This window comes from Fukomys damarensis, unplaced genomic scaffold (assembly GCF_012274545.1).
Source record: "Fukomys damarensis isolate Sample0158 unplaced genomic scaffold, DMR_v1.0_HiC HiC_scaffold_33, whole genome shotgun sequence".
NCBI lineage: Eukaryota > Metazoa > Chordata > Mammalia > Rodentia > Bathyergidae > Fukomys > Fukomys damarensis.
In genome coordinates, this window is record NW_022900945.1 from 25724792 (window position 1) to 25751450 (window position 26659).

Sequence of the window (26659 nt, forward strand, 5' to 3'; positions counted from 1 at the left end):
GTAGTTCAGGCTTCCCTTGAACTCTCTAGGTAGCCCAGAGTGACCTCAAACTCACAGCAATCCTCCTGCCTTAGCCTCCTGAGTGCTCGAATTATAGGCATGCCCTACCACACCTGACCTACACAAGGACTTCTTGAATAGTAATACAATGGCACAAGAAATAATACCAAGAATCAACAAATAGTATCATAGCAAATTAAAAAGCTTCTTCTAAACAAAGGAAACAACCAAAAGAGTAAAAAGACAACCTACAGAATAGGAAAATATTTTACCAGCTATTCTTCATCAGGGAACTGACATAATGAACTAAAAAAAAACCTAGACTCCCCGAAGTAAAAGGCCCAATCAGATATCATACAACTGAAACATACTTCTAAGAAGAAGTGCAAATGGCCAATAACATATCAAAAAATGTTCAACATCACTGACCATTAGATAAGTACAAATTAAAACTATATATATTGAGATACTATCTTATCCCAGAAAGAATGGCTATCATCAAAAAATCTAATAACAACAGATGCTGGGGGAAAAGGAACTCTTCTACATTGTTGGTGGGAATGTAAACTAATACTGTCACTATGGAAATTGGTTTATAGATTTCTGAAAAAACTAAAAATAGAAATTTCATTACACCCATCTACCCCCTTTCTAGGTATCTTCTCAAGAGTTCAAATCATATTACAGGGGTACATGCATACTCATGTTTATAGCAGTACCTAGATCTTGGAAACAGTATGTATGGCCATCAAGAAAGATAAACTTGAGGCATTTGTAGGTAAGTGGATGCAACTTGAGAACATAACGTTAAGTGAAATAAGTCAAGACACAAAAGCTTAAATGTTCCATGGTTTCTCTTATATGAGAAACTCAACACATGCACCCGCACACACCTCAAATAGAAGATAAATAGGAAGCAAGAAGTTCAAATAATTCCTCAAATGACTTATTCTGTTTCAAAAACATTTAAAAATATGCTATATGCTAATTTCTTTCATTTATACTATTAGTTTTTCTTAGTTCACTTAAAAGAAAGTTGTATGCTCGCTTCTGCAGCACATATACTAAAAAGAAAGTTTTGGGTTGTTTGTATTTTCTTTGTAACAGAATCTTTGTCTATATCTTAAATTGAGTAACGACTTTGAAGATAATATAGTCTAGTCTATTAACTATTGTTATTCTTATTGTTTTTATGAAACTGTTTTACATTTTCAAAAATAAAGAAATTGCTCCTGTTTAAAAGTATACTAAAGATATTTAAAAATCAAGAATCATGCATCTGACAAGGGAAATGTACTTAGAATATACAAAAAACAGTTAATAGCTCAATTATAAAAAGACAAACCAATTCTGAACAGATATTTCCCTAAAGTATATATAAAAGGCCAAGAAGCACATTAAAAGATACTCAACATCATTAGCCAGAGGAATGTACATCAAAACCATGAGATGTCACTTCATACTTAGTAGGCTGACTACTGCTAAAAAGACAATAACAAATGTTAGCAAGATGTGGACAAATCAGAAGCCTCATATGCAGTTGGTAGAATTGTAAAATGGCACAACAGCTTTGGCAAACAGTATGGCAGTTCCTCAACCAGCTAAAAACAAAATTGCCATGTGACCTAACAATTCCACTAAACACACTCAGACAAATGCAAGCATATGTTTACATGGACATTTATGCACAAATGCTCACAACAGCATTATTTATAATAGCTGACAAGTGGGAATAAACTAAACATCATCAAACTGGTGAATGGGTAAAGTACAGTATACCTGTATTTTGGAATAATAAGCAATAAAAAAGAATAAAGTATAAACACTACAGTGCAATAAATCTCAAAAACATGCTAAATGAAAGAAGCCAATTACAGAAGACTTTTTATTGTATGGTTTCATTTATACTAAGTGTCAAGTATAAGGAAAACTACAGAAACAGAAAGTTAAGTTTAGTGGTTGCCTAGGGCTTGGGAAAGGAAGGTTGGAGGTAATGAGTAATGATAATGATATAGGATATTTCTTTCGTATGATAAAGATATTTTAGAATTGATTGTGATGATGGTTGTACAATTCTGTAAATATACTAAAAGTCAAAGTTATAAAATTTAAATAGATGTCTGTATTATAATAATAATAATAATAATACAGTGGTTATGTGATATACATTAAATACTTACATATATGGAAAAGAAAATTAGGCAGCCATTTTGTATGTAGGTTTTCCAAAGGAGATATTGCCACATTAAAAATAAATCATTTTTAACTGATGAAAATATTTATCAACAGTATAAATATTCTATATGTAGTTTTTCTTTCAACAGAAAGTGATTGCCAGGCATGGTGGTGTACACTTGTAGTCTTTGCACTAAGGAAGCTGAAGCAGGAAGATCACCTTGAGTTCAAGGCCATTCTGAACTACATAGCAAGACTGTGTCTCAACACCCCCACCTCCAAAAAAAGGGGTGGTGATAGTGATTATTCCTACAGTTTCATTTTAAATGAGTAGAACGTATTTGCAATAAAATGTTTTATGCTTCAGAGTAAAAAATTACATAAAAGATGACTGTATTTGTAATATTTTATCAGAAAGTATGAGGAAAATAATTTTTAAACATATAATACACACAGACAGCCGCTTACCCACACTATTTTGTTATAAAAAGAGCTTTCAGACAAGCTTAATATCCCTCTCTTCCTCATCTCGAGGTGCTCACAGGCTGCTCACTTAAGATTGGGCACTTATAAACCACATGACCTCATGAATGCTATCTTATCACATCACAGGTTCCTCAGACTGACCACAACAACTTAAATCAGACAGGCAGCAAAGCAGCACAAAGTCTCTGACATGTACTACTCGTATGACATTTTCAGCTATCCCCCTTGTGGGAGAGAAAATCTGATTATCTCATGTCCAACTGCATCAGTGAGATAAGGTTCGTGAAAAGCACATGATTTACTGCACTCAAGACTCTCAACCACAGCTAAAAATTTTTAGTTTTTATAAATCTGAGAGAGCTAGCTATTCATCTTTTATCATTTTTCCTTAGTAAGTTAGTGGAGCACATTTCAAATGTTTGAGAAACTGTCAATACTATTATTGTTTTTGTTTGTTTGTTTTTTTAACCTAGCATTTAAGAATTGAATTATTTAGGGCTGGGGATTTAGTCCAGTGGTGCTACTGCCTGCCTCACAAGCTCAAGATCCTGAGTTTGATCCCCAGTACCAAACAAACAAACAAACAAATGAATTATTTGATCTAAAACTGAACTTTCATATATATATATATATATATATATAATTTTTGGGGGGTGGGGTACCGGGGATCAAACTCGGGACCTTGCACTTGAGGGGCATGTGGCAGAACCATTGAGCTACATCTCTGACCTGAACTTTCATATTTAAAAATATAAAGCACTTATTAAAAATGTGGAATATTGGGTAGCCTGATAACTGCAAAACAATATTAGACTGAAAGATTCAAACTGAGTTTGAAACAAATCCCTAAAAGACCCTAAAAAGAATGCAGTCCAAAACTGTATCTAAGCATCAAAGAAGTAGTTTGCATTTAAGGATTTCTAAGAGAGTTTTACCCTGGGCTGGGAATGTAGCTCAGTGGCAGAGAACTTGCCTCACATGTGTAACAAACAAAAATGAGCACTTGAGCCTTAAAATCTGAGAAACTGAGGAAGTTTACCAGATTTTAAAATTGCAGCTCATTTCAGCACCCCATAAAATGTTGAATGAAACCTTCAAGAACATTCTTTTAATTGTGCTAAATGTTGATGATTATATTTAATACTATCATCATGTTAAAGTTTATATATGTGAAGTGGCTTTAGATATTTATATTTCATTTTATTCATGTGTGTGATCTAAGTGTATGCAACTAGTGTGGGAGTGCTGAAAATTTCTTCCATCCCTACTAAATCTGCTTAAAAACTGCCACTATTAACTATAAAATCTATTACTGTAGGCTTCATAGTTGGCTCCATTTATTGAAAAAGTGCTGGTTGTCATTAACTTTTATTTCTCATAACCAAAGAGGTATCTTAATTTCTAGTTTTCCTTGGTATCTTTAGACTTAGGTTTCCATCCTGATTGTTGTAAAGTTACTGCTGGAATCATTTTTAATGAAATTACCAGTACTAATAAACGTTTTACTATGTTTTAACCATTGTTTTACTATGCATTTCAAATCTAGTTATTCTCACATAATATAAAGTAGTATTTAAAAATGTGCCTCTTAGCTGGGTATGATCGTGCACACCTGTAATTCCACAACATAGGAGGCTGAGGCAGGAGGATCAGTGTGAGTTCAAGGCCAGCCTGGGCTACATAGTGAGTTCAAGCCTCACTTACACAGTGAGATCATGTCTCAAACAGCCCCCCCAAAAAAAAACACCCTTGCCATCAAGTGTCAGAAAACCCAGTACTCCAAAATTAGTGGGGTCATAGAAGAAATGATGACGACAATGGAGCCAACTTGAGAGCATTTGGACTGAAATCTGGAGTAATCTCAATACTAAGAGAACTGATTAAATCCATGAGCTCCTATTATCATGCCAGGACTTTCAAAAGAGACCAAGGAATAGAAAGTCAAGAAAGACAAAATCTTTGCATCAAGGAATCCATAATTCAGCTTGCCCCTGAGCAACATGGGAAATATAACTATTAATTAGAATAAATGCAATTAAGTGCTGTGTTAACTCCCATTTCTGAATTATTTACTATCAGTGGCAACCAGACAGTCTTTATCAAATAAACTTTTCCACTTTTCTTTGCCAAATTAGACTGGAAGTTCTTTGAGAGTAAAGCTATAGTATACAAACTTCCCATGGCACCTAGATAACAATGTCAGAAAAAAACCCATGTAATATAACATAGTTTACCATCTATGTCTGACGTTATAATTCCACCTGGTTCTGTTCTTTGACCAGAGATATGTTCCCTGCAATATTTGATCCTTTAATTCTAAGTACCAAATCCACAGTTTAAGTTGATTCTATATTCTCTCAGTTGGCCGTTCACTCTGATTTTATCCTAGAAATACACTAATAAATCTTTTGGGAAGCACAGCCTATCTTAATTAATATTCCAAAGAGACTTTTTACTCCCCCTCATTTTTTGTTTTCTTTTTTCTTTTTTTATACTGGGGATTGAACTTGGGACCTTGAGCTTGCAAGGCAGGTGGGGCAGAACCACTGAGCTAAATCCCCAGCCCTTCTCATTTTTTGTTTTGATTTTCTCTAAATGGTTTAATAATCTCACTTTACCTCCCTCCCACTAGACCTGTCTTTTCTTCATGAAGTAATGAAGCAACTTGTTCCCTTGAATATGAAGCACATATTTTCATTAAAAATCCCTCCCCCTTTCCTTCCCTCCCTCCAGCTGGCAGGAACGACATAAGCAGATGAATGTAATTGTATAGAGCCCTTCTCTCCTTAAAATTTTTTTCAATACGGGGGATTGAACCCAGGCTTTGAACCCATGCTAGACAAGTGCTACCTTTGAGTCACACCCTCAGTGCCTATTATCACTGTTTTTGAGACTAAGTCTCCTTGAGTTGCCCATGATGGCCTCAAGCTTTTTATCTTCCTGCCTCAGCCTCCCAAGTAGTTGGGATTATAGTGCGTGCCAACATGCCCAGTTAGATAAACACTCTTTTATGATAGATTTTCCCTGAATGCAGTATATTATACATTCTTTTTAGAAGCAAGAACTGAATGGAAAAATACATACTCTTGGAGATTAGAAACTACTAGAAGTTTGGCCATCAGTTAAATTATAAACTCTTCATACTGAACATACCGAGCAATTAAGCTAATTTTGTTAACATCCTTCAATAAACTTATATTTCCTAAGTAATAGGCTAATACGAATTGGGTTGACTAGTTTTATGTTTCTTGAAATGGTAAATTTGGCTAGAAATCACCTCTGATCAGAAAGTCATTCAGCCCTTAAAAGCCATCATTTCATAACCCTCCCCCTCTGCAGAAAGAAGAGCCACTTAGAGAGTCAAATCACACAAATTTCCAGTCGTGGACAGAATGGAAGCCCAGACACTGCTGCAGAAGCAAAGATAAAAAATGTAAAGCTAATTGGATAGTAGTGTACTCCAGCAAGCCCAGCACTCTGGGAGGCTGAGGCAGGAAGATCACAAATTCAAGCCCAGCCTTGGTAATCTAGTAAGACCCTATTTCAAAATACAAAATAAAAAGGGCTGAGGATGTAGCTGTGTGAAGGCCCTGGGTTCAATCCCAGTGCTGCCACTCTCCCAAAGTAAGGTAAGAGTGGAATTTTAATAACTAGATATTGAGCACTCATCTTAGAGAAATAATTTCTTTTCATCCAGTTAAATGGCTATTTTGAGCTGGGTATGGTGATGTACACCTGTAATCTCAGCACTCAGGAGGCTGAGGCAGGAGGATCACCCTAAGTTTAAGGTCAGCTTGGGCTACACAGTAAGTTCAAGGCCAGCCTAAACTATATAGTGAGACTCTGTCTCAAACAAACAAAAACAAACAAACAAACAAACCCTAAAATAATCCCCCCAGGTTATTTATGAAACTTCTACTGCATATAATACATGCCGGGTAAGTAGGTCATCAGGGTTACAACAGGGTGAAGATTAAAGCCAGAATGTAGCTTAGAAGCCAGAATGCCTAGGCATTAGTTGCCTCTCATCTACTAAGCAGCTGTGTAACTCTGGGTAAGTTCCTAAACTCTCGGGGCCTCAGCTTTATCAAATAAAAAAATGAGATAAATTTTAAGAACACTTCTAGTTTAAAAAGTACATGAATCTTAAATTTCAGTGTTCTGTATTGCTGTAGTTTGGATCTTGGTCCCTAGGATGGCACTACTGGGAGGTGGTGGAACTTATGAGATGGAACCTAGTGGGAGGTGATTATTAGCATTAAGGGAGCGCTCCTGAAGGAGCCATGGAACCCTGGCTCTCTGTTCACCCTTGTTCACTCCTTGGCCATGAGCTGAAAGGTTTTACCTCGCCATATGTTGCTGCCATGATGTGCTGACTTGGTACATATGCAAAAGCAACAAGGCCTATCAATCATGGACTGGAAGCTCTAAAACTGTGAGCCCAAAGTGAGCCTCCTCTCTTTTCAAGTTTATCATCTCAGCCATTTCATTATAGTGACGGATAGCTAAGAAAATATTTAAGTTGCCCAGGTTGGCCTCAAACTTGGGATCCTTCTTCCTCAACCTCTTAAACATCTCAGATTAAAGTTACAAATCACTGTGCCTGGAAAAAATGAGTTTTTAAAATATACATGTGGTCAGCATGTGGATTAGGGGTAGAACACTTGCTTAGCCATGTGTGAGGCCCTGAGTTCAATTTCAAACACTGTAAGGAAACAAAAAGAGTGATAAGATTTATAATTAGTGCAGACTGTGTAAGGGCCCTACACCTGTAATCCTTTCACAGGATTATAAATATGATCTCATTATTTACATGGAACCTTTTGGACAGTGAAGACAGTGCCCTGAGGCCCGGAAGCTCATGCACGGTACTTTATAATGCTCTAATTAAAGAAAGAACACATTTAAAGGAATTTTTTTGGTAAGAAGCTGCCATTCTGGGAAAACCATTTTCTACTATAAAAACACACATGAAAGTTGACAACTCCATACATTGACATTTTTCTTAACATTAACATTTTCTTGAAAATTCAACCATCAGCACCCATCAATACAAATAAAAACACTGTTTTTGACTCTTATTTCTGTCTCTAGAAATATACAGCTGCTGTTGATGTAGTTTGTACATAAGAATGTCACTTCTATTCTTGAGTTCCACTCTGGAAACTAGGTAACATACTTAAGAGCTTTGTAAGCTCTAAAAGAAAATGAAGACTGGTAGAAATAGGCAGTACAGAGAAAGCACGAAGTTAGAAAAGACAGTGTCATTCAGTATGAAATAAAATGGGAAAAATTGCCATCAAATATTCCATTCTTTTCTGCCTTAAATACGGACACCGATTTTCAATGAGTCTTTAAAAAGCATTTATAAAAAAATTCAAGCTCAATTTTTAATTTCTTTTAAATTAGGAAATATAAAGGCAAGAAAAAAATTCAAGAATACAAAGAAATATTCTAAAACTTGATTCTTAAATTCCTTATTTCAAAAATTCTTGTTTTTGAGACACAGACTCACTATGCAGTTCTCTGGCTGGCCTTTAAGTGACTATGTAGCTCAGACTAGCCTTGAATTCAAGGCAATCCTCCTGCCTCACATTTCTGAGTTCTGGGATTATAAGCATGTACAATCAAGTCTGGCAAAAATTTCACTTTAATAAAAGGAGGTATTAAAACTTAAAACTTATATTAAGTATGTTTAAGACATTATAATGGACAATGTGAAATAGGGAGAAAGGGGCTAATGGTGTAGGGAAAGTGGGACGGATAGGGGAAAGCTATATGAGGGGAAAAATATGAGAAAATGAAGAAATGGAAATGAAGTGTTTGTAAAGGGGGAGGGAAGGAGGGGAGAAGGGAGGGCAGGGACATGGAGAAAAAATGAGAACCAAGATCTGTCATGTAAAGGTACAAGATCCCAATAATGAATGTAACTGTACTGTATACCTCAAATGTACCAATAAACTCAATGAGAAAAAAAAAAAGACATTAAAAGTACTTTTTGGTAGGTATTTAAAGTGCATATAGATAAATTATGAGAATTTAAAAATTTGAACTTAGGGCTGGGGATTTGGCTCAGTGGTTCTGCTGCCTGCCTTGCAAGCACGAGGGCCCAAGTTGGATCCCCAGTACCACCAAAAAAAAAAAAAAAAAAAAAAAAAAAAATTGAACTTACATACAAACATTTTCTAAGCCAAAGTTCAGTAAAGATTTTATTTAGATTTAGTCAAATTGCTAACTGACTCAGGTGATAGCAATAATAAAAGAAGATTCTTGATAATGTTTAACTTAAAAAACTGTCTAACAAGAGAGAGGATGGCAGAACACTGAGTACTGAAAGTCAATTAAATGACTTTCTAGAATGAAAGCTGGTTTATCTACCTGACTTGTACGCTGTTTGTAACATACTATAGGAGAAGTAGTTCCTCGCTCGCTCTCTCTCCCTCACTCCTTTCTTTTTTTACCACCCGGGTCCTGAGGAGCTTATATTTCTCCTTTCTTAGGAAAGGATATCTCAGTAATGTTCAGTAACAGACCACAGCATTTCTCCTCCCTTTTTGAGACAGAGTCTCGTCATATATTTTAGGCCAGTCTTGAACTTACTATGTAGTCCGGAATGGCCTAGAACTCATGGCAATCCTCCTGCCTCAGTCTCTCCATAGTGCTGGGATGACTGTGCCACCATGTCTGGCTCTTTCCTACCCTTAAATTATCTCTTACATCTGCTATTCTTCAATAAATAGTGACAAATTCTGAAGAAATCTTTTTTTCTCTTTTACTTGAAGTTTTCAATTTTATTTTGAAAGCAAAAATGTAACCTATACAAAAAGAGAATCTTCCAGTCCTACTAGTGGCATGTGGTTCAGGGCTACATTTCTTACCGCTCAGTTCCTGCCCTGGGTCCTCAATCCCCAGGTGATGGCCCACAAGGTGTCCTGCTGCTAGGAGAAGCGGGTGGAGATGTTCTATACTAGTGTGCTTTCTTAAAAAGCCCTTTTTGTTTTCTCCAGGAGTCTTCGTGCTAGTTGTTTCTTCTGTCTGGATTGTTTTTTCTACAGAATTTTGCAAATCAAGAAGTTTCTTAGCAGCATTCCTATCTCAGCTTATATGTTACTATATGTATAAGTCACAAACATCATTTATTCATTAAAAAATTTCATGAAGTACCTACGATGTGCCAACATGGTTCTAGATGCTGGAGGAAAATAGTCAATGTTGGTAATCAGGGAAACACAAATTGAAACCATAACACATTAAAGCCATAAAGAGGCTTAGTCACAGAATGGCTAAAATCAGGAAGATTGATAATTCCACATGTCAATGAGGACACAGAACAGTAAGGAACTTTCCTTACTGCTCATGCAAGTGTAAACATATGTAACTAGTTACAGCAATGTTCTTAACAGACAAAACTGGAATCCAACTATTCTTCAACATAATAAACCACGATACATTTATAAAAAGGAAACGATATAGCAATGAAAATAACCTACAGATGAATTTTAAAATGATACAGTAAAATCTTACAATGTTGACCAAAAGAAGCAAGACAAAATATAGACTACAAGAAGTTATTTATATATAAAAGTTCAAAAGCTTAATCTCTTATACTAGAAGTCAAGATCATATTTTCCATTCAGTAGGGAGAATAACATGGGCTCTGTTTCTCTAGATAATTATGATTATCACAGAATGTGATCAGTTTGCAATAATTTATTGAGCTTGTAACAAACTTGTAACACAAGTACTTTTTTGTGTTCTACGCCTCTAAACAAAAATATATTTTAAAAATTTGCTTTCAAACTTTTATGATTATGAATCCATTCTATTAAAGAATGTTAATAAAAACCAGAAATCTCAAACTAAGTCTCCTTCAGCAATAGAGAAAATCTGTTCGATTTTGTTTTGTTTTTGGTAGTACTGGGGATTTAACCCAGGGCAAGCTGTAGCAATGAGGTGCATCCCCAGACCTTTTTATTTAATATTCTTCCCCTGACCACCCCAGTACCGGGGATGGAACTCAGAATCTTGTGCTTGCAAGGCAGGCACAGTATCATTTAGCTAAATCCCCAGCCCTGCCAGCCATTTTTATTTTGAGATGGGTGTCTTACTAAGTTGCCTAGGCTGGTCTTGAACTTGCAATTCTTCTGCCTCGACCTCCCAAGTAGCTGGGAGTACAGATGTGCATTTGTTCCACCATGCTGGCTGCTGTTTAGTTCTCTTATCAAGAATAGTTGTGGCTAATTGGCCTATTTTTAACATATAGACGCTCTGAAATGTTTACATGACCACACTTTTGTATTGGCCCTGAAAACCTTACAGCCAAGTATGTGGCCCACTTACATGAGATACATAGGCATGCAATTTTTATTGGTCTTATTTCTGGTTCCATATTATATTTCTCAGTTGTTCTTACAAAATTTTACTTTGCTATTTTGTAACATCTGTAAATTTCCTCAATCCTAACTGGAACAAGGAAGGGTATTAAATAATAAAAATGCCTTAAAGGTTATGTTTCTTTCTCTTTTTTTTCCTCATTGAGTTTATTGGTACATTCTAGGTATACAGTACAGTTACATTCATTATTGGGATCTTGTACCTTTGCATGACAGGTCTTGGTTCTCATTTTTTCCCCTTGTCCCTGCCCTCCCTTCAACCATCCTCCCTCCCCCTTTACAAACACTTCATTTCCATTTCATTTTCTCATATTTTTCTTTTCCCTTATTACTTTCCCCTACCCGTCCCACTTTCCCTACACCTTCAGCCCCTTTCTTCCTATTTCACATTGTCCATTATATCATTCAGATCTTATGTATTATTATACTTTATTCACACCAGAGGAACTATTCAGTATTTTTTAAAAATTAAAAAAGAGGGCAGGGATTTAGCTCAGTGGTCCCAGCACCTGCTTTACAAGTGCAAGGACCCAAGTTTGATCCCCAGTACCTAAATAAATAAATAAATAAATAAAACATATATGGATTTTCACTGGTTATGGTGGTATATGCCTGTAATCCCAGCAATTGAGGGGCGCAGGCAGGAGGACTGCCATGAGTTCCAAGTCAGCCTGTATAATGAGACCTTGACCCAAAAAGCCTAAACCAACCAGCAAACAAACTTATATAGATTTGCCTTCATTTCATCTATTCATGCATTATAATCTTCCACAAGTCCTGGTCCTGAATACCAGCTTCTGCCACCTATTAATTATGTGACTTTAGGTAAGCTATTTAGTCTTTTTCAGCCTATCAAATGGGTGTTTTTTTTTTTTTTTTTTTTTTTTTTTTTTTTTTTGGTTTTTTGAGACAGGATATCAGTATGTAGTTGAGACTGATCTGGAACTCACTGTGTAGTCCAGGCTGGTCTCGAACTCCCAGCGATCCTCCTGCCTCAGCCTCCCGAAATAATTCTTGTAGGATAATTATGATTAAAATAATTATCTAAAGGATCCACACCTGGCTCAGTAGCTACCACACAGAAAACTAGAAATACAGAAAATTTACTCTGTATAGAATAAAATAGGACTTTAGAGAGAAAAATAAAATGTGGTCTAGATAGAAAAGCTACTAAGAAAATGGAAATAGAACTACTTTTATGCAATTGTGAGGACATAAAACACAATAAAACTATTGTATTAAGACATAAAATTTGGGATTTAGCTCAGCGGTTTGGTGGCCTGCCTCCCAAGCGCAAGGACCCAAGTTCGATCCCTGGTACCAAAAAAAAAAAACCAAAAAAAGACATAAAATTCAGCAAAGCTGTTCAATGGAGAAATATTTTTATTTTCCCTTCTTTCTCCTACTCCTCTCTGTGTTTTGAGACAGGATCTTGCTACATAGACCAGGATGGCCTTGAACGCACTATGCAGCCTAGGCTAGCCTAAACTCTGAGCATTCCCCTTGCCTTAGCCTCCTGAATGTTGAGATTACAGGCTTGTACCACCATGCCTAGCTTCAATTTTTAGTAATAAGTGAATTATCCTTTGTCTGGAATAAATTTATTCCCAGAATATCCACAGTACTACAATTATCACATTACCATTAAAAATAAATGAAAACACTATCTGTAGTCTAAAAACATTTTCAAATTAATTGGTCAGTATTCATTTTCCCATAAAACAATACTGTGAATGATAAAGCTCCAAATGACCAGAAAAGTCTAGTTAACTGGTAGATTTGGTTGAATCATAAGATTAATTTCCCAAGCTGGATTCTAAACCAGAACATTTACTTTTTTTAATCTCCCTTTACCACATGTACAATTTATGTGTTTTTAATGAGCAGCAGCTGTAAGAAGATAGTACTACACTGCAAAGGTAGGTGGCTTATTAATTCCTGGAACCTATAATTTTGTTTCATGTTACTGACTTAATGCTCCAAATGCACAATTTGCCTGAAAAACTTCTTTTCATTTTTTAAGATTTTTTTTTTTTTTTTTTTTTTGGTGGTACTGGGGATTGAACTCAAGACCTTGTGCTTGCAAGACAGGCACAGTGCCACTGAGCTAAATCCTCAGCTCTTAAAACCCAGTCCAGATATTGTTAGAATCTTAGACTTGTATTTCCAAAGAGGCTGTATAGCATATTGTGGTTGGGTTTGCAGTACATGGACTGGGAATCATATAGCCTGAACTAAAACAACAACAACACACAAAACAAAATCCTACCTCAGCCCTTGACTGGAGTATGACTGTGGGGAGCCATTTAATACCCTAGGAACCTAAGTTTTATCACATTTAAACTATGAACGACAATGATGCTACTTTCTTTCAAAGGACCGTTGCAAAGATTAAAGAAATACATAACAGAAATATAACAGTACTGTATCTGGCACAGAACAATAAATTATAGCTACTATACTACTCTTCTTTTCAGTTTATTCACATACCTATTTCTACTATAGATCTTGAGGCCCTTGAGAGTTGTGCTTCAATCTTTTAGTTCTAGATCCAGGGCCTAGTATACAGTAGGTACTCTGATGATAGCCGAAAAGATAGGTGGGTTGAACTGAAGAACCTGGTTCTTTCCTCTGGAGACAAGAGGTAGGAAGTAGGGTAGCCTCCACTCTTGCTGGGTCTAGGGAAGCAAGAGTTTTCATACAATGGCTTCTGTAAAGGTTTTGACAAAATTCAGCACACTCCAGATTTTAAAATTGTCATGGGAAGTAGGTAGAATTAGAAGAAAAGCCAGTTGGGTAATGAAGAAGTGCAGGGCTTTGAGTAAGAAGGCACTAGGATAGATCACAGTGTACAGCAAGATGTAAAGCTAAATCTCATTTTCAATGCGACCAGGGAGAGAGTTCTTGTGGCTACATCAATTGTAGAATGTCCTTATGGAATGTATGCAAATTTATGTGTCAAGGAAAACAACAATTAAAATACTTTGTATTGTCATCCCCTAAGATTTTAGACACAGATGAGACAATTTTTCTGTTCTAAAAGAACAGGGCAATCTAGATTTGATCTTGGCCCAACCATTTATTGCTTGTATAATGCTTGAAAAGAGGTGAGGTGCATGCCGGTTTCCACATCCATGTGCATCTCAGGGTCAGTAATAACATGAAGTGTGTTGTGTCTGACCACTTAGTCTCCAGTACTTCATACAGCTGACTATGCTGAGGGTGTGGCTTGTTGTTGAAATGTGCAACACTGTTGTATCTTTAAGAATCTACAAAGTTTCTGTCAACATTTCCTTAAACATTTAGAGAAGTACATGCGGCCCGATTAGCTCAGTGGTTCGGGCACCTGCCTCACAAGCGCAAGGATCTAAATTCAATCCCCGGTACAAAAAATAAAACAAAACAAAAAAACATTTAGAGAAGTACAAAACACAGCTAAAAAAGTATTAGTAGTCACATGTTCAAATAAAATACTGTATTATATTTCCATGTAAATTTTCATATTGAAAATCAAATATTCTGCCAAATTCTAACATATGGACAAAGGATAAATTGAGATTAGAAGGATTGTGATTGTTTTTAAAAATTTTGACAGGCTCTATCAAAGTATGAAAATAATGGAATAAAAAGGTGACACTGTATTTAACCCCCTTAAAAAAGCTGATCTGACAATGTAATAGTAATTATAATAGCAATAAGTTTACTACAACCAGTATCCTGGTTTAAAAATTTTTTCACTTGTCATTTATGTTCTCTTTAGTGATAAAACTTTAAAATATCCTCAGGAAACAAGGAAAAATAATTCCCAACTATATACCCTTAATAGTTATATAAGTACCTTGTAAATTCAATCTCCTTTAACTTTCAAGATTCACCCAGTATGATTCTACTCAGTCTATTCTTACTTTCTGCTACTTGTTACATTAATCCTTCAGTAGACTCTGGTTCCTCTAAACTTCTAATCTCATATTTTCATTCACCTCTGAACCCTCATGTGTGTGTTACAGAGCTGCACTATACTCCTCTTAGCTCTTTCCCATGGCTTCTGACTGGGGCCTACTTAAACCCAGAACTTTGGCTCCTCCTAACTACAAAATTAGCATCTCATCACAAACTGTTCTAGTCTTTAATCTGTATGATCTGGCTCTTTCACAGTAGCAAATTTTACCCTGTTAATTAGTTTTCATGTTTGTACATAGTAATTGCTTTCAAAAGTCCCACATTGAAAAAAATTCAAAACAAATTTTTAAAATCCAAAATAATTCATGTGAATTCTTTTCTTTTCTTTTTATGTTTTTTGAGACAGGGTCTCACTATGTAGCCCCGGCCGGCCTTGAACTTGAAGCGATCTTCCTGCTTCTGCCTCTGAGGGCTGGAATTTTAGGTGTATGTCACCACACCTGGCCCATCATGTCAATTATTTTCTGCTAATTTTAATGAAGAAAATATTTTTAGTTGTCACGTGGCAAACAAAACAAATATCCACTGACTTATTCGTTGCCTAGTTAAAAAAAGTCAACCAAGATACAATTCTTTTAGCAACATTAAAACTTCCTAACATTAGACCTCAAAAATTTAAATGGTAGCTTGCTTTATTTTAGTCAGTTACTTTTGAGAACACTTTTTGGAGGGGTGGGAGTGCTCCAGGATGAATGCAACACCTCTAGGCCAGTGCACTACCACTAAACTACCAGACCTTTTAACTTTTATTTTGAGACAAGATCTCACTTAGTAAACTTTACAGACTGGCCTTGAACTTGTCAACCTCCTGGCTCAGGTTTCTGAGTTGCTGAAATTAAAGGTGTAAGCTACTATGTTTGGCTGAGAACAACTTTTGAACACAAGAATAATTACTAGGGTTTTCAAAAGAATAAGGATTTCCAGAAATCCTTACAAATCCTTATTTGTAACTTGTTCTTTTATACACAGCTTAGGTAAAAACATAAAAATGCACACAAATAGGTATAGATTATACATAAAATTCTAAACTCAAAATTTTTTTAACATGGCTAAAAATTAGTATTTACATGAGTGATCCTTAATATCTGAAAATAAACTGAACTACATATAAGATTTATTTTATGTTTTGTTTCTTCTTCAATTGGAATTTACTCTGAGTTACCTCCACGAGGTATTACCCAAAAACACTCAGACTTAACTGAACAGTGTAATACCAGGAGGATAATGTCTAAACTTTTTCCTTTGAGGTTTAACTTCATTTAGTGACCAAAAGGAGTTTCTTTCCTTTTTTCTTTTTTTAAACAAGTTTATATTACTTTTATACCTCATTACTGTGAAGGAACATTATCTCATAAATAATTCAAAATGAGAAACATACTTTTTCATTCATATTGCTAGATATTTATCAGTAGAAAATAATAAAGAACAAAGAAATTGGCCAAGAGACACATTAATAAAAGTACCATCCTAATCAAAACACATTAATTCAAATAATTAAAATTTGCATAATACTTGGTAAAATTCTGACAATTTTATGGATTGAATCTCACAGAGTTTAGGTAATGCCAGTTTAAAAAGCATCCAAATACTAAGAAATCTGTTAACTGATATTAGGCAAGTATCCTTTTTGCAATCACAGTAATACCACCATGAGAAGGAAAAGAAGGCAAGAGAAAAAGACTTCCCTCTACCCACAACAGTAAGTACCACAAATCTATTCTATATACATGACAAAATTTAGTTTAATTGAATACACAGGAAAACTATCCAGAGTTTTCAAACTATAATAAAAAAATATTTGCCATGAAAATATTAATCTATCATTTTAGGTCATAATTATGGCCTAAGGAAGTGAATCTTAATATTAGAATAGAAGGAGCCTTCTAAAAAGAAGACAATCTTCTGAAATGTTATATTCAGTTAAGAATTTATAGATAAAATTTAGTATGAAAGACTCAGTCTTATAACACATAATAAAGTGTTGTTAAATACAGAGGAAGGAAGGAAGAAATATGTGAAGATCAAAATTTATCACTTACCTCATGATTCAGCTCTGCTATCTGATCTTTCAGTTCCCTAATGTACTGGTTAGAATCAGACTTGCTAAGCTGTCCTTGAAGCTTTCCTTCTTCTTTCTATATAATATAATGAAACAAAGCAAAAACAAGGACATTTTCACAGTATATACTCAAATGTTTCAAGATACAGGACAGCATAAACACATACCTTTTAATTAGTTTCAAGAATGAATTTGATCAAAATTCAGCTATCTTTGAAAAGAAGAGTGAATTTAAAAAAAGAGTGAATTAAACTGAGTATTCCTTGATGGAAGATTACAACTCATTCAATTTACAAAATGCACCTTTTGAGAAATCTTAGAAATGAATTATAAAACATGTCCTCTGGTGAAAAATTACACTAGGATTTCAAGGCCATTTATCTAGTTATTTTGTGGGGAGATGTTTTTCTACCCAAACCATAGAGATTCAGTGTTTAGTTAAGAAGTTGATGAGACTTTTGCAGTTATCCTGGGGAACTGCTTTTGCATGAAAGGGAGAAAGAGAGAAAAGAAAAGAACAAATTCTCTAAACCCACTCAAAAAGGGGAGCACAGTTCTGAGTCTCTGTAATTAGTTTAGAACTGTGTACTTGGAATTGAGATATAGTTAATTAAAAGATGATCTTAATGCTAAGAATTACTTTACAAAGAGTGGTGGAACCATTTTGTTAGGGGTATAGATTAGGAAGATTTTTCTTATACTACCTGAAAGCAAGATAAGAGACACTTTGAAGAGTGAAACCAGAATTCTTTGTGACATCTCCAAATTATAATTCTGAAGCATGCACTGCTTAAAAATGTTTAGAAGCTCTGATCCTGAAACTGCAAAATAACTCCTGATACCAGAAGAGTATGGACTTACTTTTACAGCTTGTTTCTTTCCAACCACTGTGAATAGTTTCTTAGTGTAGTCTCCTCATGATGGTTTGTACATATATAATTAAACACAAGAGTATACAGATATTTGTTTATCCCCATACTACAGTCTATATAAACGGTTCTGCACTTTGATATCTTTCAACAATACTCTTGAAGATCATTCAAAATTAGATTTTAGAATTTTGAATTCTCTGTGAAAAGTAACCTCAGTGTATGTATACAGAGTTCACCAAAATATGTGTACATACTTAGCACTTCATTGTAATAAATGTGGAAGCTAATGGCCACCACTCTGAGTACCTCTTGTAACTGCAGAGGCGAAAGGTAACTTGTATTAATCTCATGATGTCTCACTAAATTTAGTATTAAAATATTTATATGTTTTGCTTTTCCTGATATATAATTTTTTGGTGGACCCTATATATACACACCACACACACACACACACACACACACACACACACAGAGTGTGTATATATGTATTTTTGCTTTATTTTGGGGGTACTAGAGATTGAACCCAGGTTCTTCACACTGACCTACACTGCCAGCCATTTTATTTTTTATTTTTTGTGTTTTGAGACAGGGTCTTATCAAGTGGCTAAACTGGCCAGACTGGGCTCAAACTTTTGATTCTCCTGCTTCAGCCTCACAGAATGCTGGAATTATAAGTATGTGCCACTATGTCTGGCTTAGGCATTTTAAAAGTAGGTTTTAAAATGTGCCTTGAGACTAGTTTGTTGTAGTGAAGAACATATTTCAATGTGGAGATTCTTCTTATAATCTTTTAAGATCATAGTGAGAATGGCCTTGGACATCTGGTTTATACTTATGACTACATTCAAGTCCACTTTCCGGTTTTTTTCTACATACTTTCCCCTAACATCTTGACAGGAAGAAGAAATAAGTGGAACTGTTCTAACAAGAATGGATACTACCCCACAGAGTCAGGGCACCATTCCACATTGCTTTTCTGAATTAACTATTTTTGTTGTGTTGCATCCTGAACTACCCTTGGTCTGATACTGAAATCCTTTCAAGTTATTCCTATACAATTCCTTTTGTTTGTTATTTTTCTTTTGTCAGCTTGTCTCAAAAACATTTTATTAGAATATTGCCTGCTGAACTAGTTCAGTGTAACTAATATTTATACAGATATAGAAGCATGACTATAGCTTCTAAATTTCTTCCTTATATATTTAAACACATTTCAGACACAATCATCTAAGCAAAGATCTTAACAACTACCATACTCCAAATACGCTGGCTTCTTAAAAATATATAAGACACCTTATAATTTTTAGCCACAAGCTTTTAAGGAAAAATAAATATTTCTTTTGAAATTTCAGTTAGAAATCTTAGTATGACCCAATGGCCAGAGGTAAGGCAGAACCAACAGACTAGCAGAGAAAGTAAATCAGAATCATAACAAAAAGTCCTTTTATTGTATAAACTAGCTTGAATATGCATTTCTGTCATTCACAACAAAGTACATATTAATAGCTAAACTGTACTGAATATCTATGAGCCCTTCTCACCTTTGATTCCCTAGAGTAATTAAATCTCAAAGCCTATAGCAGCAGGCTATTTGTATCACTGAAGCTCTAAAATGTTCACCATCAATGGCAAAATGATTTAATAATTTCTGTGCATGTGGATAATTAGATGAGGATCACTCCTCTGGACATTACATTCAGCTGTCCTTTTTGTTGTTGTTGTTGTCTAATTTGGCATCATATATTCACTACCTTGACTAATCAATGAAAAGTGAAATCCACCAGTACGAAAATGTGGCTAACATAAAAGTGTCAGGACAAAGAAGGTAATGAAGCCCAACGTAAGTTCTAATGTAAGGAAATGATTTTTTTTAAAAAAAAAAGATCTTAAATTTGAAAGGCTGTAGAATTCTTTTCTTTTCTTTTTTTTTTTTTTTGTACCGGGGATTGAACTCGGGTCCTTGCACTTGCAAGGCAGGCAGCACAACCACTGAGCTAAATCCCCGGCCCTGTAGAATTCTTTTCTTTTCTTTTTTTTTTTTTTTGTACCGGGGATTGAACTCGGGTCCTTGCACTTGCAAGGCAGGCAGCACAACCACTGAGCTAAATCCCCGGCCCTGTAGAATTCTTTTCTTTTCTTTTTTTTTTTTTTTGTACCGGGGATTGAACTCGGGTCCTTGCACTTGCAAGGCAGGCAGCACAACCACTGAGCTAAATCCCCGGCCCTGTAGAATTCTTTTCTACAGGCAAACTGCAATTTAAAAATTCTGGCAAAATAGGATATCATTAAATCTGTTTCACAAAAAGCCACCAGGTGAGTCAAAAGATCTCTTTCTTAGGGCCGGGGATTTAACTTAGTGGGGCTGTTGCCTGCCTTGCAAGTGTAAGGTCCTGAGTTTGATCCTCAGTCCCTCCCAAAAAAGCGGGGGGAAGGGTCCTGTTTTTTCCTAGTTAAAAACTTTCTTGGATGCACTAGTATTTGGTGCATATCTATTTATGACTGCCATCTCTTCCTCTTGGATTGTTCCCTTTATAAGGATGTAGTATCCTTCTTTATCTCTATATAGTCAGTGTTGGTTTGAAATCCACTTGATCTTCAAACAGGATAGCTACTCCTGGTTTTTAGGGGTTTTCTGCTTCATGGAGTTATTATATTCCACCCTTTAACTTTCAATTGAGTTTCTTTTTGCATTGTGCTTCTTGCATGCAGCATATCATTGGATCTTGCTTCTTGACCCATTCTGCCAGTCTATTTCTTTTGATTGATGAATGAAACCATTAATATTGATGGTTATAACAAATATGTGCTGACTTATCCTTGTCACTACTGTTTGTGTTGGATTTTCCCCCTTTTCATTTAATTTCCTGTCATGCCTGATGGATTCATTCATCTGGGCTTCCTGGGGTTGTGATCCTAGTTGTCTTTTCCTAGGATATTGTTTAAAATATTTGGAGTGCTGGTTTAGTATTCATAAAGTTCCTAAGGTCCTCTTTGTCATGAAAGTATCTGATTTCTCCATCAACTTGGAAAGATAGTTTTGCAGGGTACATCATTCTGGGTTGGAGTTTGTTTTCCTTTAGGGCTTGAAATGTATCACTCCATGCTCTTCTTGCCTTGTAGATTTATGTTGAGAAGTCTTCTGTGATTCAGATGGGCTTTCCTTTGTATGTGATTTATATCTTTTCTCTATCTGCTTGTAAAAGTTTGTTCTTCTGCTGGGTTTCTGGAATCTTAACTATTATATGCCTATGTGTAAATTTTTTTTTTTTTTTGATCATGGCTAGTTGGAGTCCTATGGGCCTCACTTATCTGTATGTCAGGTTCTTTTCCCTATTTGGGAAGTTTTCTGCCATTACTTCTGTGAAGAGTTTTTTTATGTTGTCTGCACTCTCTCCTGTTTCTTCTTTGAAACCAATCGGTCTTCATCTAGCTGCTGCTGGATTGATTCGTGTGGTCCCTTCCTATTTTTAAGAAATTTTTCTTTTCTTGGTCATAACTGCAATCTATCTTTTATATCTGAAATTCTGTCCTTGCATTGGCTTGATCTGCTACATAAACTTTCAGTGGAGTTTTTAATCTCCTGGAAATCTGTTTTTATCTGTTTTATGGATTCCATTTGTTTCCTATGTTGGGATTCCATCATGTTTCTCAGCTCCTGTATTTTTTAAAAATCTGTGCCTGCTCTAGATTTATTAATCATGTCTTGTACTATGGACAACACACAAAAATCCTACACAAAAAACAGACTCACTGAGAGAGAAATAGGGCAATCAATTCGTGCCACAATAACATCCAAAATATTGAAATACTTAGGAATCAACCTAACAAAAGAACTCAAAGACCTCTACTCTAAAAACTACAGCACTCTAACAAAGAGACTGACGAGGATATAAGACAATGGAAAGACATCCCTTGCTCCTGGGTAGGAAGAATCAACATAGTGAAAATGGTCATACTTCTGAAACTTCTATACAGATTCAATGCAATCCCAATTGAAATCCCAGCAGCATACTTCACCAACCTTGAGAAAACAATCCAAAAATTCATTTGGAACAAGAAGAGATCTAGAATAGCAAAAGAAATTCTAGACAATAAAGACAAGGCAGAGGGTATCACAATCCCCAACTTGAAACTATACTACAAAGCCACTGTGATATACACACCATGGTACTGGCAAAGAAACAGACCTGAGGACCAGTGGAACATTAAAAGATGCAGAAACAACCCTAGAAACACATAGCCACCTCATCTTTGACAAAGGAGCCAAACACCCTCACTGGAGGAAAGATAGCCTCTTTAATAAATGGTGTTGGAAAAGCTGGACTTCAACTTGCCAAAGATTAAACCTAGACCTATATCTCTCACCATGCACTAAACTAAAATCAAAGTGGATTAAAGACCTAAGTATTGGACTGGGAATTTAGCTCAGTGGTTCCACCACCTGTCTCGCAAGTGCAATGACCTGAGTTCGATCCCCAGTACAAAACACACACGCGCGCGCGCACACACACACACACACACACACACACACCCCAAAAACAAAGATGTAAATATTAAAACAGAAACAAACTTGCTGAAGTTAGGTATAACTCTTGAAGAAAGTGGCATAGGAAAAGACTTTATGAACATATCCTTAGTAGCATGGGAACTAGCAAAAAGAATAAACAACTGGGATCCATCTTAAAAGTTTCTGCACTGCCAGAGAAATCACAAGCAGAGCTAAGAGACAAGCCACAATGTGGGAAAAAACTTTTACCAGCTGTTCCTCAGACAAAGGTCTACTATCTAGAATATATAAAGAACTTCAAAAAATTAGACTCCCCAAACATAAAGACCTAATTAAAAAATGGACATCTGAAATGAAACATGCTGGAAGAGAGACTAGATAGAACTCTTGAAGATACTGGTGTTAAGAAAAGATTTTATGAACAAAACCTCAGTTGCACCTGAAGTAGCAACAAGTGGGACCTCTTATTAAAAAGTTTCTGCACAGCAAGAGAAATGACCAATAGTATGAAAAGAAAACACACAATGTGGGAAAAACTTTGCACCAGCTATTTCTCAGACAAAAGTCTACTACCTAGAATATATAAAGAACTAAAAAAACCCAGACCTCCAAAATTTAAAGATCCAATCCAGAAATGGGTATCTGAAATGAATAAACATTTCTCAGACAAAGTAGAAACAGCAAATAAATATATGAGAAAATGTTCAACATCACTGGCCATTTGAGTGATGCAAATGAAAACAACAGTGAAATTCCACTTCACACCAGAAAGAATGGCTTGCTATCATGAAATCAACCAATAACAAATGCTGATGGGGAAAGAGGAACACTGCTCCACTGCTGGTGGGAGTATAGACTGGTGCAGCCATTGTGGAAATCAGTATGGAGATACCTCAAAGAACTAGGATTGGAGATTCCATTTGACCCAGCTATCCTCCTGCTGGGTATCATCTCCAAAGAATTAAAAGAATCATACCACAGTGATATATGTGCACCCATGTCCAAAGCAGCAAAATTCATGATAGCTAAAACTTGGAAGCAGCCCAATTGCCCAACAATAGGAGACTGTATTAAAAAATTGTGGATTTTAAAAATTAAATGGAGTACTACTCAGCCATAAACAATGAGAAACTAGAGACATTTATAGCTAAATGGATGCACATTTTTGAGGTGATACTCTTAAGTAGAATACATAGGACATATATATGTAAATACTGAATAGTTTCTCTGGTGTGAGAAAGTGAAAGTGTAAATAAGGACTAAAAGGTATAACAGATAATGTGTAATAGAAAGAAGAGGTGCAAAGAGGAAGGGTAAGTAGAAGAGTAGGGGAATGGAATTAATATGAGAAAAAGAAAAAATGGAAACAAAGTCTTTGTAGCTAAGGATGGGTGGGGGGGTTGAAGGGAGCAGGGGAATAGGGAAAAGAAAGAACCAAGATGGATTATGTAAAGGTGCAAATTTCCAATGATGAATGTCATTTGTATTGTATATTTTAAATGTACCAACAGAATTAAGCCCCAAAAACTTTGTTATAGCACTTCAAATTCTTGGAAGAAAGGCAGCATTTGTCAAACAAGAGGGCACTTCAGAAACTTTACAATTTAAAAAAAAATGGAATGTTTTTAACTTTTAAAAAAGCCTCGGAAATATGTTTGTGAAAATCAAAGAAGGCTTCTTAGATTTTATGACAAACACAAAAAAAAGCTCCCTGACTTCTTTTCATAGGAGAACAGGTCAAAATTTCAAAAAGAAAAACCATACATTTTAGCCTAACTGTACAGTTTTCCCTTTCAACATTTAAATTAACTTTGTAAAACATAATGCTGGGTGTCTTCTGCAAGACTTTTTGTTGTTTTTTGTTTTGTTTTGTTTTGTTTTTTAGTTTATTGGTACATTTTAGGTATACAGTACAGTTACATTCATTATTGGGATCTTGTACCTCTATATGACAGGTCTTGCAAGACTTTTATATCCAAAAAGCCAGACTATGATACCCATGAAGCTACTCTGTGAAGACAGAGAAAAAGAGTAACAATTTTTAATGCATACCGAGCAAGCTGATAAAAGAGGAAGGGTGATAAGCAGCTTCTGGCTCTAGAAGTGACAATTGGACAAGACTCTCATCATACTTGTCACACATTAGCGGAATACCAGCGTGACAGAGATCCCGCTAGAAAGCTCTGCTGGAAAGCTTTGGGGTGTTCTGATTCAGTAGTCTGCTTACGAGAATATAGCTAATATATCTAAATTAAAAGTAAAAGGTGACAGGTGTTCTAAATGCTGTTTAATAAGTTAAAATGTATAAGTGACTTTTATCTAAAGGTCTGTGGTTTTTATGTTTTACTAATACACTCTCACATAAAATGTTAATTTGAAGCCCTTTACAATCCTCTATGAAAACGGAGTATAAATTTACAGTATCAAAAACATACTGAAGAATGATTATACTCCATAAAGTAAGTAACAATTTAATTTCACTTGGGACAGCTCATTCAATTATCTAATGTTATAGATTTTTTTCCTCACATATTTTTATCGCTTTCTATTTTCAAAGTGTCCACATGTTTGTTTCTGATAAGGAGGTAGGAAAATGTCAGCTACACTAATAAATTTACCAGAAACCTGCATTTTCTTGAGGTTTTCTTTTGGTTTAGCTGATAACAACAGATTGCCAGTTAGCTGGTTTCCTAAGTAAAACTAACTGGTAAGTAACAAACTTAAAGAAAAAGAGACTCAATATAGCAGCAGTTTTGGTATACAAAATACAAAACTTTTATGGAAGAAATACCTTAAATTCATACATTATAAATGAAACTTTATATTAAGAGAGCAGAATGTAACATTTGTAAAAGATATAATGCACATGCACTCTTGGATATATCTTTTAATAATCTAGCAAAATCATATGATGTCTATTATAATCTGATTCATATAGAGACCTTCAGGCAGAGAGTTTTGTACAATAAAAAAAAAGAATAACAGTGATACCCAAATTTAAGTGTACAACTGTAAAGTATAATACTGAATGTAATTTACTTTGAAATGGATAATAAAACTAAGATGGTTAGAATAGCAAGTATCTGATAAAGCAACACAAAAAGTAAATACAGCAAAATATTAGCAGTGAATGGGGTAGTGGATTTACTGATGTTTACAATTCTTTCAAATTCTGTATGTTTGAAAATTTTCATAATAAAATACTGGGAGGAAAAGATTATCAATGCAAAACAATTCATTTCCTTTATCTTTTACTGTCTGCTAAAAACTAAACAGTGGTCCACATTGTACTTCATTTACTTATATGAAAAGATGTTTATCTTTCAAAGTTGTCTTAGTGATTCTACCTTTTAACAATAAATATTACTCTCTTGCCAGAGATGTGGATCAGTGGTTTGGCTGCTTGCCTTACAAGCACAAGGTCCCGAGTTAGATGCCCGGTACCATAAATAAATAAATAAATAAATAAATAAATAAATAAATAAATAAATAAATAAATAAATAAATAAATAAATAACTTTCTCTATAGTTTACTAAAAGCATTAAGTTAAAAGCAAGACAGATTAAGTATCCTCTCTCTGAAAAATTAAAACCAGAAGTGCTTTGGAATTCAGGATTTTTTTGTATTTTGGAATATTTGCATAAACACACTGAGACATATTGGAGATGGAACTGAAGTGTAAACAAATGTTTATGTTTTACGTATTTCTCATTCACATAGGCTGAAAATAAATTTATGCAGTATTTTTAGTGCATCTGTATTTGACTGCAGTCTGTCACATGAGGTGTTGTAATGTTGTAAGATTTAAAACTTCCATATTTTGAAATTTTCAGATTAGAGATGCCCAATCTATAGCATAATGTCCAGAATAAGAAGCCATACCCATACTCAGCTACCTCATCTTCGACAAAGGAGCTCACCATCCTCAGTGGAGGAAAGATAGCCTCTTTAATAAATGGTGTTGGAAAAACTGGATATCAACCTGTCACAGATTAAAATTGGACCCTTATCTTTCGCCATGCACTAAATTAAAATCCAAATGGATTAAAGATCTAAATATTAAAACAGAAACATTAAACTTGCTGGAAAGTAAGTTAGGCAGAACTCTGGAAGACATTGGTATAGGAAAAGACTTTATGAACAAATCCTCAGTAGCACGGGAACTAGCAGAAAGAATCAACAACTGGGATCTCATCTTACTAAAAA

The 26659-nt window shown here is 35.2% G+C and overlaps 1 protein-coding gene across 7 annotated transcripts in view; it reads right to left on the minus strand.

Moving 5' to 3' along the window:
- The window catches only part of Evi5 (ecotropic viral integration site 5), a 216369-nt gene that overhangs the window by 27150 nt on the left and 162560 nt on the right, over positions 1–26659 (minus strand). For all 7 annotated transcript variants that reach the window (XM_010644910.2, XM_010644913.3, XM_010644909.3 and 4 more), the window contains one exon: positions 17054–17149. In XM_010644910.2, the coding sequence (XP_010643212.1) occupies positions 17054–17149 (96 nt within the window). The remainder of the gene's footprint in view (positions 1–17053; positions 17150–26659) is intronic.